We start from the raw sequence: 14124 nt of genomic DNA, 5'->3' as shown, positions 1-14124 counted from the left end.
TCATCAAAGTGGCTTTCTCTCTCTGAGTGCTGCTGGAAGTGCTGAAGAGCCCTTCCATGGGATCCGATCTTCCCTGTGCCAAGTCCTCACTGCTATTCATCGCGTTTCTCCGAGTTCTGATTGACAACATAACTTTTTGTGTTCACATCTTAATTCAGCATGAATGAGTATCAAACATAAAATCCCATAAGGACTGCCGACTCTCGATTTCTTTTTTACTCTTCTTTCTTCTTCTTCTTGTTTGCTGCTTTGAAGTACTACAGCCGCGGATTTACACACTCAAGTCACAGTAGGAGGGCATTTAGAACTAAACTCAACATTAGACCTTTGACTTTCCAGTAAGTTATTTTCCATATTCGCTGTGCTTTTCCCTCTGCCTGTCCTGTCTTTGTGTACAGTGTAGGTTTGATTTGATTTCTAAGGTTCGTATTGGAAGTCACTCCTTTGGGTTTTTTCCTTGGCATTTTCAAAGGAAGGAAAGAATTTCTCACCTCTGGAGTTCTCCTCTGCTTCAGGTAAAGAATTTAGCAGCTATGGGGGTGATAATTAGAGCCAGTAATAATTTGACTGACCTACCCTAGGCACAAAATTGTACAGTAGATCTCTTTTATGTTGTAAGATGATTATTTAAATCTCTGCATATGTGGTTAAGAGGCCTTAACAGTGTCTCGAAGTCACTGATAAGGTGATTTAACCAGGGACATCCAAGTGAGTATTGCCCATATAGATTTGTGTGGGTGAGCTGCAAATCATCTGGCAATAGTTATTTTTGAAAAAAATTTAAAACATATTTCCTTTTAAGTATCGGGATGTAGGGGTAATTCAGAAGTTGGCAATTTTTTTTGGCTTGAGTGTTACAGGAGGAGTCTGGGATTTTTGGGTTCAGGAGGTGGGGCAGCAGCATTGAGTGAGAGGACCCCAAGGAGAACACAGAACAGAGTTCCTCCCACCCAAGCCAGAGCCTCAGCTTAGCTTCTTCTTCTTCCTCTTAGATTTAATGTCAGCTTGGAAATGTCTGTGCAATTTGGCCTCCTTTTTCATCCCTACAGCCACCACCTAAATACAGGCTTCATCATCTCTCCTTTGGGGTAATTACTGCACTAGAATGCTAACTCACCAACTGTTGTAGTCCTTTGGGGCTGCTATAACAAAATGCTATATACTCGGTAGCTTATAAAGAGAAATTTATTTTTTCACAATTCTAGAGGCTGCGAATCTAAGATCCAGATACCAACAAATTTGGTATCTGGTGAGGGCTCACTTCCTGGTTCATAAATGGCTATCTTTTCATCTTTTTGCTATGTCCTCCTGTGACAGAAGGGACAGGGGAGTTCTTTGTGGTTTATTATAATTTTTTATAAGGGCCCTAATCCCTTAATGAAGGTTTCACCCTCATGACTTAATCACCTCTCAAAGGCTGTACCTCTTAATACCATCACTTCGGAGGTTAGGATATCTACATATTAATTTAAGGAAGACACAAACATTTAGTCAAGGGCATCCACCTACCTTTTCCCTCCCTGAGGAGTAGAGATGTCTTCTAAAATAGAAATCCGGCCATGTATCCAACCCTACTTGAAGACACATTCATGCTTGTAGCAGCTTTCAGCTGCTTCCCTTGCTCTAATAAAGCCCAGAATCTCTAAGGCAGTATTTCTTTACCTGTTCTTCTACCTTGATAGACCTGAGAAAGTGGCTTGCTCATAGGTATGGATGGCTGGGGGAAAAGGGAGAGAGGAAGGGGTGGTAAAACTCCTGTGATGTGTTTGTAAAATTTGTAACTGCCCAGTAGAATCACTTTGCCCACTGCCTAGACAGAGCTGATTTATCAAGACAGGGGAATTGCAAATTCCCCTACAAGAGATAGTTTTGCAGGGCATTTCAAAATATGTCAAACAAATATATTTTGGGGTAACATACTTTGATTTCCTTGAGGGCCTTTTATCTGCCATGTGATGCTATACCAGAGTCAGATTGGAGCTGCATATCTTATTGCTACAAAGAGTCTGTTTTATCATTCTTATAATTTTAATTTTGATATTAATGCTGACCAATTATGTCTCAACCCCAAAGGGAAAACTTATAATGAGGCATGTCAAATACCTCCTTTCCCATCATGGCTTGGACTAGTTTTCCAGGTTTCTTTGGGATCCCCTTGGCCAAGATGGAGGGGTCCATCCAGTTGTTTGGGGGGCCTATAATTTTATTTGTGGCTTACTCCACACTATTTTAATTATTAATACCTAGCTATTTGTCTGTATTGGCTTTTACACTCCAGGGATCTACATCTATTGTAACCACCCAAGGAGTTCTTCTTGCCTGCTGCACAAATAAAGACCATGGCATTGCAGTAAAGACAGAGTTTAATAGACTTGAGACTGACCATGCCATGTGGAGATGGAGTTAGTACTCAAATCATCTCCTCCAAAGCTTGTAGATTAGAGGTTTTTCAAAGTCAGTTTGGGGTAAAAGTTGAGGGTGGCTAGGCTTGCTGGTGATTGGTTGGGGTGGAGATGAACTCATAGAGGGTCAAAGACGTACTCTTGTGCTGAATTAATTCTGCGTGAGGTTACAAGAGCAGGAATGGCAAGTCCAGGTAGTGTCAGACATGTAAAAATCCTGAAAAGATATTTCAAAACGCCAACCTACAATGCTGGTATTATCTGCAGGAATGGCTGGCAATTTATGTCTACATCTTAGCAGAACTCAGATTCCTCTCTTTCCCCAGCCTGATGGCCTTTCATTAGTTTTACAAAGACAATTCAGTATTGAGGAAGGCCCATTGTCATTTAAACTATAAACTAGGTTAGCTCAGCCTAAGCCCAGGAATGATTAAGGCAGCTTGAAAGCTAAAGGCAAGAGTTGGGGTGGGCCAGATCACATTTCTTTCACTTTTATAATTTTTGCAAGGCATTTCACTCTCTTTCTTATTGTTGACTGCTAGGGATTTAGCCCACCATCTGGTACATACTAGGTGGTGAATACTTGTTTATCATATGAATAAATGGGGAGGACAAGAGGGAAATAAATAAGGATGATGCAAGAAACATGCAATTATTCAAATAACATGTTTCTGATCCTCTCCTAGCTTCTTTTCTCACAAGATTCGGAGTCTCTGTCTCAGCCTACATCTCATTTTAGTTTGCCACATTCTAGTCTCAAAGGGTTGGTCTGATTGTGAGGACAGTTGTGTTTGCTAGCTCCCCTCTTACTTCCGTATGGGGTGGGGTGGATACCGCTTTACTTCTCTAGCATTCAGGAATGAATCTCCAAGGTATTTTGCTGCTTTTATAATAGGGAGCTTCCCATATTTTAATGAGGTTTAGCTTTTTCTCTTGCACTCTTGGGATCTGTCATGAGAAAAGCACACTCTCTGTGCTATTCCCTTCAGCCTAGGCCTCAAAGTGAAGACTTGTGGGATAGACTAGATAGAACCCACCTGCATCCTGAGTCAGAGCCACCCAACTGACCTGCAGACCTGAGAGTAAGAATACAGATGTCTTTTGCTGTAAGCCACTAAGATATTTGGGTTTGTTACCTGGCATTATTGCAGCAATAAATGACTAATATACCATCTGCAATATAAGAAGTAAAGAGCTCTCATTGACCTCCAAATAAACTACATACTTAGAAACATAAACACTGTGGTTGATACAGGAGATTGCCTCACTCATCATCCATTCCAACCTCATTCTAGTATTGTAGAGTCTGGAAGCCACAAATTACATTTCCCAGATCCTCTTTCAGCTAGGGTTTCAAATGTAACTTAGGTTCCATCAATCAGATGTAGTTGTATGAAGCATGAATTCAGAACTGAGTTAAGCAAGGCACCCATTTTTGTTGGTGCAGATCATGGCAGAAGCTTCCCAACTTGGCCGATTTCAGCACAGGTGGTGGCAACATTGTTCCCCAAGGGAGGTCTTGTGACTCTGGGGACTGCGAGATTCTCCTAGATGCGCTGTTTAGTCTGCTCTTCCAACCCTTCCAGTGTTTTTATGAACTACATACCTGATATTGTAGCGTAAATTCCTTTCTTCTTAGAGTGATTTCTGTTGTCAGCTACCAAAGTCTGATAGAAATCATACAGCCGGAATTTCAAACTATAAGCCCATAAAAATCATACAGTAAGAATTTCAAATTAAAAATGACAGGCCGATTCCTCATAGCTTCTTAATCACCTATGGGATAAGGTATAAGCTTAACCTGATATATAATTCACAATTTGGCCCCAACCTACTTTTCCGAACTCTTCTCTTACATCCCTTCTCAGCTGCTATAAGCACCAGCCGTACTGTACTGCTAGACGTACCCAAAGTCCAACATGCTTTTCTCTGCCTTGAGCATGACGTCTTCTTTTCCGTGCAGTTACCTTTTAACTCCTTGGTTTGTTTAATCAGCAAATGTTTATTGATTGCCTGCAATATGCCATATCCTGTGCTAGGCACTGAAAGGACAAAGATAAATAAACGAGACCTTCTATGCATGGTGACTGTGGTCTAGTGTGAGAAACTAAAATATAAATAAATAATTATAAGAAATCTTCTGAAGTGCTAAGATATGAGTTTGGAAAAAAAAGTTCTGGGACAATGAAAAAACCAGAGCCTTGTTAACCTGAAGAGTTGGTAAACGTTTTCCAGAGAAGGTGATCCTGGAGCCAGAATCATCTTAGTCAGTTCAGGCTACTATAACAATACTGGGTGGCCTGAATAAAAGCATTTATTTCTCATGGTTCTGGAGTCTGGGAGGTCCATGATCAAGGCACCGGCAGAGTCAGAGTTTGGCAAGGCCCCCTTCCTGGCTCATAGAAAGCCGTCTTCCTGCTGTGAACTCACATGGAAGAAGTGGGTGTGAGAGCTCTTTGGGGTCCCTTTTATAAGGACACTATTCCCATTTCTAAGGGCTCCATCCTTATGTAATTACCTACCAAACGCCCTACCTCCTGATACCATTGCCTTGGGTTTAGGATTTCAACATATGAATTTTGCGGAGAACACAAACATTCAGTCCATTGCATGAGTTGTATAGAAAATTGACCAGGCATAGCATATGCCAGGCAACGATGAGGAGCAATTCAGGCTTTCAGAGTAGGGGAGTAAAACAAAAGGAGATTGCATTTGCATTTCAATTGTAAATCACTTTTTAAAGCAATATTATGGAATGTGGCAAGCAAGAGAGTCAGTGGAGGTTTTTCTATAAGGAAGTAATGTGATTAAATTGTGCTCTCGTGCTTGTTCTGGTGGCCACAGGGAACATGGACTGGAGTGGAAGAGACTGATGACCAGGATATAGCTTAGGAGGTGGTTTCGTTGCAGTGAGACTGAGCAAATCCAGAAGCAGGTAGAGAGAAAGAGATCAGTTGTCAGAAATGCGTTTCTCAGATAGAATGTATAGGACTTGATGAACCATTAGATCTGAGGAAGGAGAGGAGAGAGGAAATGGGATTCTGACGTTTCTAGCTTTCATTTGGTTAGATGTGTGCAAGCACTTGGTAACGTTTAATAGATATTTACTGAGAAAATGAGTGGTATTGGCTCTACTCACCAAGAGGGAATATAAGAAAAGAATCAAGTGTGTGTGTGTGTGTGTGTGTGTGTGTGTGTGAGAGAGAGAACGTGTGTGTGTGTGTGTGTGCACGTTGGAGCTGGGGGAGGAAAAGGTGATGTTTTGAAATGTTCCTATGTTTTGTCCACTTGCCCATTTATAGTAGACAGAATAATTCTGGCGAGTGATCAGAACTGGAGCTATGCATTCTATTTAGATCTCAAGAGCATACAGGAATGCTATATAGAGTGGGTAATATTGCCCCGGGTTAGTGTGTAGAGTGAGAAGAAAACTGGTCTAGGGATAAATGCTGGGGAATGTCAGTGTATAGAGAAGACAGAGCGGGAGGAGTCACCGAAGGAGACAGGGAAGGAATCCAAGGGAGAAAACCACTTTAAAAAGATGGTGGGCCGGGTGCGGTGGCTCATGCCTGTAATCCCAGCACTTTGGGAGGCCGAGGCGGGTGGATCACGAGATCAAGAGATCAAGACCATCCTGGTTAACATGGTGAAACCCCGTCTCTACTAAAAATACAAAAAATTAGCCTGACATGGTGGCACGTGCCTGTAATCCCAGCTACTCAGGAGGCTGAGGCAGGAGAATTGCCTGAACCCAGGAGGCAGAGGTTGTGGTGAGCCGAGATCGTGCCATTGCACTCCAGCCTGGGTAACAAGAGTGAAACTCCGTCTCAAAAAAAAAAAAAGATGGCATTAGGGAAGTCAAATGTAGCAGAGTAAGAGATGTAAAGTGTCCGGTGGATTGAAAACTAGGAAGAGCAGCTTGGCAAGAGCAGCTCCACTGCATTTGGATGGTAATGGTGTGAATAGAATCTGAAAGTTAGAAAGAGACAGTAGTATACTTACATGTTTGGGCCTGGGTGAGAAAAGCAGGACAGGTAGGGTACTTGTTCTAGGGAGGCTAAGGATAATGGAAAGGCATCTTCTTTCTTTTAACTTTTTTTTTTTTTTTTTTTGAGACAGAGTCTCACTCTGTCACCCAGGCTAGAGTACAAGGGCGTGATCTCAGCTCACTGCAACCTCCGCCTCCCAGGTTCAAGTGATTCTCATGACTCAGTCTCCCGAGTAACTGGGATTACAGGTATGCCTCAACATGTTCCCCTAAGTTTTGTAATTTAGTAGAGATAGATAGGGTGTTGCCATGTGGGCCAGGCTGGTCTGGAACTATTGGCCTCAAGCGATCCACCCGCCAAGGCCTCCCAAAGTGCTGGGATTACAGGGATGAGCCATCACACCTAGCCAGGGAAGGTATTTTCTAGAGGAGAATGAAGAGACAGAATATAACAAAACTGCTGTTCCTACCACCATCACCATCATTACCTCTGCTAACACCACAGCTAAAGTAAAGATACATTGCCTTTGTGGCACTTTTCCTAGTTTTATATAACAATTGTGCTAAAAACTTTTTTTATTTCCTCCCTCCCTCCCTCCCTTCCTTCCTTTGTTCCTCTCTCTCCTCCCTCCCTCCCTCTCTCTCCCTCTTTCTCTCTTTCTTCTTTCTTTTTTCTTTTTCTTTCTTTCCTTTCCTTCCTTTCTCTGTCTCTCTTTCTCTCTCTCTCTCTTTCTTTCCTCTCTTTCTTTCTTTCTTTCTTTCTTTCTTTCTTTCTTTCTTTCTTTCTTTCTTTCTTTCTTTCTTTCTTTCTTTCTTTCCTCTCTCTCTTTTCCAACAGGGTCTCACTCTGTTACCCAGGCTATAGCATAGTGGTCTGATCACAGCTCATTATAGCCTCAACCTCCTCTGCTCAGGTGACTCTCCCACCTCAGCCTCCTGGGTAGCTGGGACACAGGCACACACCACCATACCTGGCTAATGTTTTTTTTTTTTTTGTATTTTTAGTAGAGACAGGTTTTGCCATGTTGCTCAGGCTGGTCTCAAACTTCTAGGCTCAAGTAATCCTCCTGCCTTGGCCTCCGAAAGTGCTGTGATTACAAGCCTGAACCATCATGCCCAGCCCAGAAGCTTTTTTCTTTCACTACAGCCATGCAAAATAAACATATCTATTTCTTTTTCAATGGAAGGAACGTGTTGCCCCAAGGTCACTCATAGAGGAGGTACCAGAATTTAAATCCTGGGCTGAGTCCCAGCTCAGGCTAATAATGGCTCCAAGGCGTCTTGGAGAAGATATGGCTAATAATAATAGTTAACACTGAGTATTTACTATATGCCAAGCCATGAAGTATGTGTTATATCTCCACAGCAACCCCCTGTAATATTGTTTCCATCTCCAAATGAAAAAACAAAGATTTAGAGATGTTAAGAAACAGTAATCTGTCTAAGGTTCCAGTTGATGAAGCAGAGAAGATTCACTCAGGCCTTCTGATTCTGAAGCTCATATTCTTACTGAGCTCATATAAGGTTCATTGGCCTCCAGGTGGAAGGCCATTCTGCAGTACGAGGCAGGGGCCATTTTTCTCTGAGAAAGAAGAGATGGAGTTAAGGAAGATGGAGATGTAAATGTCGAGTGTAAATATCCAGTGACCTCAATTTCCTTGGTGAATTAGGAGGCAGAGTTACTTGTGTAGAAGGAGGAGGTTGGGTACAGAGAGTGATGGGCTTGGGGTTAAGCAGAGTAGCAAAGATTTGGTTTAGCCACTGGAGAACATAGAAATCCAGGCAATACAGAGTTAAATAGGTGGTGTTGGAGGCTCTACAGAAGAGAGAACACCAGTCTGCACAGGCACACAGTCACATAGTTCTGTGTGTTTTTTTCCAATGTACGTGGTTGCCAAAGACTGGAAAAAGCAGGCTGCATAGCCGCCCCCTACCTGGGGGTTTGTGTGGCACACCCAAGTGAACACTCACTCACTCTGTCAGTTTTATCTCCCACACACCCGCCTTTTACATCTATTCACTTCTTCTCCATCTTTGCCATCATTACCTTAGTTCAAGCTATGATCAGCTTCTTCCTGGACCACTATGTAACTCCTAGCTAGTTGTACTCTACTTCCCTGGTGTCGACACAGTATCGGGAGTGAGTTTTCTATTGGAAATCTGGTTATACCATACCCCTTCTAAGCTTCCTTGGTTTTTCCTCACTGCCTTAACAGCATGTGATGTTTCAGTCGTGTCTCATCCCCTTGCCTTTTCTACACCCATCACACTGATCTTTTCCTTCTAAAAATACTTGCCACTGGGTCTTTGCACATGTAGTTTCCTATTCTTGGAATACTTTCTCCTTCCCTCTTCATGGTAGTCAGTTTCTACTCCTCTTTCAGCTCTCATCTCTAGCACTATTTTCTTAGAGAAGCCCTCTTCAACCACCTTGACTGAGCCCAGCCCCCCTCATTTTAGGTTTTCACAGCCACAGAAACCTTTCCTTTATAGTGCTTGTCACAGTTTTACATTTTTTTCTCTCCCTCCACTTCTAGACTATAATCTCCAAAAAAAAAGGACTTTTCTGTTTTTACCCATCATTATCTTACCCAACAATTAGGATGATGTCTCACGCACAGTAGATGACCAATATTTGTTCAGTGAGTGAATGGTGGAATAAATGAATGAATTAAAGTATTTATCAATTATCAGCCATACAAGGTTCTTTCATTAGATAAGAATGATATTAGGGGAGAACGATCCAAGATGGCCGATCGCTAACATCTTGGGATTGCAGCTCTCAGTGGAAGCGCAGAGAACTAGAGGACGCCACACTTTCAGACAAAGTCTGGTCGCTCACGGAGCAGAAGATCCCCAGTGGAGGAATCACATGGGTCACTAGCGCGACTCTTGTGGCAGGTGCAGCGGTTTCGCCGGCACCTCCACGCAGCAGCTCTCAGAGCAGAGTAAACGGGGCTGGCTCCCCTTCCGACTGAGGTTTGGAGGACCCACACGGGTCCCCAGCACGACTCCTGAGGCCGGCGCAGCGGCTGTGACGGCACCTTGGCGCGGCAGCTCTCAGCGCAGAGTAAACGAGACTGGTTCCCCTTCTGACTGAGGTTTGGAGCCCCAGGAAGGCAGAGGCACCTATTATGGACACAAGAAGGAAGCCAGACAGGAGAATCCTGGGAAGAAAAGCACCATCAGTCTTAACGCCACTGTTCTAGCCCTGGGAACTAACAACTTGGACGTCCACTCAAGAGACCTAATCTGAAAGTTGGTAATTTCAAAGGCGACAGGAGGATAAATTTACAATGATGGGAAGAAACCAGCGTAAAAAGGCTGAGAATACTCAAAATCAGAACGCCTCTCCCTCTAAAGATGATCACAGTTCCACATCAACAATGGAACAAGGCTTGATGGAGAACAAGTGCATCCCAATAACAGAAGCACTCTTCAAGGAATGGATAATAAGAAACTTCTGTGAGTTAAAAGAACATGTTGTAGCCCAACGTAAAGAAACTAGGAACTTTGAAAAAAGGTTTGATGAAATCCTATTGACAATAGACAACTTAGAGAGGAATATAAGTGAATTAATGGAATTGAAGAATACAATACAGAAACTCTGAGAAGTATGCACAGGTTTAAACACTTGAATTGTTCAAGCAGAAGAAAGGATATCAGAGGTCAAAGTCCAACTTAATGAAATAAAACAAGAAGACAAGATTACAGAAAAAAGGTTAAAAAGGAATGAGCAAAGTCTCCAAGAAATGTGGGACTATGTGAAAAGGCCAAATTTACGTTTGATAGGTGTACCTGAATGTGACGGAGAGAATGAATCCAAGCTGGAAAATACCTTTCAGGATATTATTCAGGAAAATTTTCCTAAACTAGCAAAGCAGGTCAATATTCAACCCCAGGTAATACAGAGAACACCACAAAGATATTCCTCAAGAAGAGCAACCCCAAGGCACATAATCGTTAGATTCACCAGGGTTGAAATGAAGGAGAAAATACTAAGGGCAGCCAGAGAGAAAGGTCAGGTTACCCACAAAGGCAAGCCTATCAGACTTACAGCAGATCTCTCAGTAGAAACTCTACAAGCCAGAAGAGAGTGGGGGCCAATATTCAACATCCTCAAAGAACAGAACCTTCAGCCCAGAATTTCATATCCAGCCAAACTAAGCTTCACAACTGAAGGAAAAATAAAATCTTTTATGAACAAGCAAGAACTCAGAGATTTTATTACCACCAGGCCTGCTTTACAAGAGCTTCTGAAAGAAGCATTACACACAGAAAGAAACAACCAGTATTAGCCTTTCTAAAAATATACCAAAAAGTAAAGAGCACCAACATAAAGAAGAATTTACATCAACGAAAGGATAAAACAACCAGTTAACATCAAATGGCAGTAACCCTAAATTTAAATCAACTAAATCCCCCAATCAAAAGACACAGCCAAAACCCAATGGCATGTTACATCCAGACCTGTTTCACATGAAAGGATACACAAAGACTCAAAACAAAGGGATGGAGAAAGATTTACCAACCAAATGGAGAGCAAAAATAAATAAATAAATAAATAAAAAGCAGGAGTTGCAATTCTCGTATCGGATAAAATAGATTTTAAAGCAACAAAGATATAGTGGTAAAAGGATTAATGCAACAACAAGAGCTAACGATCCTAACACCCAGATACGTAGAGACTTAGACACAATGAGACAGAAAATTAATAAGGATATCCAGGACTCGAACTCAGATCCGGAACACGTAAACTTAATAAAAATTTATAGAGCTCTCCACTTCAAATACACAAAATATACATTCTTGTCAATACCACATCACACCTACTCATAGGTTTAAATGAAACATTGATTGGCCATTATTAATACCCATTTTTTTCAGAATAAAGCAATATTTCCATTCACCCTCCCTCTTTCTCTTCCTCTTTCTTCCTCTCCTTTACTCATTTTTCTTTCTTTCCTTCTCTCAAAAAAAAAAAAATAGAATGATATTAGAAGATTACTAACATCCCCTCAACCTTTTATGCTGTTTTTTGCATAAGGAAAAAGTCCGTCTTTAGATTATACCTGTCTTTTCTTCATGCCATCTAGTGCTGCTTGCACCAAGAGACTATGTCATTTATTTAGCCCTTCGGTGTTCAATCGTGTGATTAACATGGTTATTTAATTCTATGAGACAGATATGGAATTTGACTTAGATATTCTGAGAAAAATTCCTCAAGTTATATTCAGAAAAAATTAAAAATAATAATTTACAAAGATAGATAAGTAATCCCTTTAAAGAAGGTGCATTAATGGTTTGGAAAGGCCTACTAGCAATATGTGTCAGTCATGATATGAATTTAACTGTCATGAAGCAAAATGAAAATACATTATAGCAAATACTCCACAATCAATGACAGATTTTTTTTCACTGTTGGAAACCTTAGGTTTATGAAAGGACATGTGTAGGAACCAATAGCCCCACTTTTAAAACTAAAGGCATGAGGGGATATTTTTAGAATAGTACGTTTTGAGAAGACATTTCTGAGAATTGAATATATACATATTAACAACTTCATTAGTTGGGGAAGATTCTATTTTATTCTTTGCAAGATCTAGAAAAATCTACTGTAGTAGCATATACTTGGTACCTAAATATTGTTTAATTATAGCAAAGAAATATAGAATAGAAAAAAATTAAGCTCTCCCTTTGAAGGACAATATGGATGAAAGCTGTGGCAGTTGTTTTCTCTTAACCTACTCTCTCTCTAAAGGGTTAGCTCAATCTCACTTAAAGTATTCCATAGTTAGAGGTACAGGTACTGAACTTAGCATAAAGCAGTTTACCACCTTGAACTGTTTCTCATGTATCTTCCCACACCCCACCCCGCCCCAGCCCAGAAGCTTGAATGGTATTGAGACCCTGTCTATATTGACTGATTGTAGTTTGTAGCTTTCCACGATAGTATTTTAGAGATATTCAGTTGTAACTGCCATCTATGAAAATGAAAATCAGTCTCTCTTTTTAAGAAACAAATGTTTGGCTCTTTTTCCGGCTGGAACCATGGAGGGTGTAGAAGAGAAGAAGAAGAAGGTTCCTGCTGTGCCGGAAACCCTTAAGAAAAAGCGAAGGAATTTCGCAGAGCTGAAGATCAAGCGCTTGAGAAAGAAGTTTGCCCAAAAGATGCTTCGAAAGGCAAGGCGGAAGCTTATCTATGAAAAAGCGAAGCATTATCACAAGGAATATAGGCAGATGTACAGAACTGAAATTCGAATGGCGAGGATGGCAAGGAAAGCTGGCAACTTCTATGTACCTGCAGAACCCAAACTGGCATTTGTCATCAGGATCAGAGGTATCAATGGCGTGAGCCCAAAGGTCCGAAAGGTGTTGCAGCTTCTTCGCCTTCGTCAAATCTTCAATGGAACCTTTGTGAAGCTCAACAAGGCTTCAATTAACATGCTGAGGATTGTAGAGCCATATATTGCATGGGGGTACCCAAATCTGAAGTCAGTAAATGAACTAATCTACAAACGTGGTTATGGCAAGATCAAAAAGAAGCGAATTGCTTTGACAGATAACGCTCTGATTGCTCGATCTCTTGGAAAATATGGCATCATCTGCATGGAGGATCTGATTCATGAGATCTATACTGTTGGAAAACGCTTCAAAGAAGCAAATAACTTCCTGTGGCCCTTTAAATTATCTTCCCCACGGGGCGGAATGAAGAAAAAGACCACCCATTTTGTAGAAGGTGGAGATGCAGGCAACAGGGAGGATCAGATCAACAGGCTTATTAGAAGAATGAACTAAGGTGTCTTCCATGATTATTTTTCTAAGCTGGTCAGTTAATAAACAGTATCTGCTCTCAATTGAAATGTAAAAAAAAAAAAAAAAAAGAAACAAATGTTTGAATGTTCGGAAACCGTAACTTTAAAACTCAACAACTTTTTTTTCTTAATTTTTTTTTTTTGTATCTTGTAAGTGTAGAAGACTGCAAGGAGGAAAAAGAGAGACGGAGGGGGATCCTACCTTTCCTGTAAACTGGTACCTACCCAGCCAGTTGCACTCTTCTATATCAGGGCTTTCTTTAGTTCCTAACACAAGTAAACAATCTATTAACACCATTATTATCTATTAACATAATAAAAAGACAAGTCATTTACAATATTATGAGACCAGTTGAAAATTGAATGCTAGGCCGGGTGTGGTGGCTCATGCCTGTAATCCCAGTACTTTGGGAGGTGGATCACGAGGTCAAGAAATCAAGACCATCCTGGCCAAGATAGTGAAACCCCATCTCTACTAAAAATACAAAAATTAACTGGGCTCAGCGGTGGGTACCTGTAATCCTAGCTACTTGGGAGGCTGAGGTTGTAGTGAGCTGAGATGGTGGGGGAAGGCAGCAGGATTGGATAGACAGAGAAGTTGAACTAAAATGCAGTTGCCACATGTCCTCTGCTGACTGACCCCACTGGAAGCACTGAAGCCCAGATGGCTCCTTAGTGGAGTGCCAAGTTAAGATATGGACCTTAGTCACATATCAAGCAGTCACTGAGTGTGGGCTGCCCCAGGGAAAGGTGCATGACCTTGAGGGAAAAGGCTCAGAAGATGAGTGAGTACTTATAGCCAATAGCAGAGCCAGTAGCTGAGATATCAGCCCTTCAGAAGAAACTGCTGGGCAATGAAACACAGAATCTATCACCAATGGGGGGATGGGGTGTGTGTGTGTGTGTGTGTGTGTGTGTG

The 14124-nt window shown here is 41.5% G+C and overlaps 1 protein-coding gene across 1 annotated transcript; it reads left to right on the top strand.

Annotated features, from left to right (window-relative positions):
• Positions 1 to 12420: 12420 nt before the first annotated feature.
• On the top strand, positions 12421 to 13282 carry LOC118144155 (large ribosomal subunit protein uL30). Its single transcript, XM_035255963.3, has one exon. The coding sequence runs from the start codon at positions 12442 to 12444 to the stop codon at positions 13186 to 13188; it is 747 nt and encodes a 248-aa protein (XP_035111854.3). The 5' UTR covers positions 12421 to 12441; the 3' UTR covers positions 13189 to 13282.
• The last annotated feature ends 842 nt before the right edge of the window (positions 13283 to 14124 follow it).

The sequence above is a fragment of the Callithrix jacchus genome, chromosome 9, assembly GCF_049354715.1.
Source record: "Callithrix jacchus isolate 240 chromosome 9, calJac240_pri, whole genome shotgun sequence".
In the NCBI taxonomy this organism is placed as follows: Eukaryota; Metazoa; Chordata; class Mammalia; order Primates; family Cebidae; genus Callithrix; species Callithrix jacchus.
The sequence above is the reverse complement of the archived record's forward strand: the minus strand, read 5'-3'. Positions and strand labels throughout refer to the sequence as shown.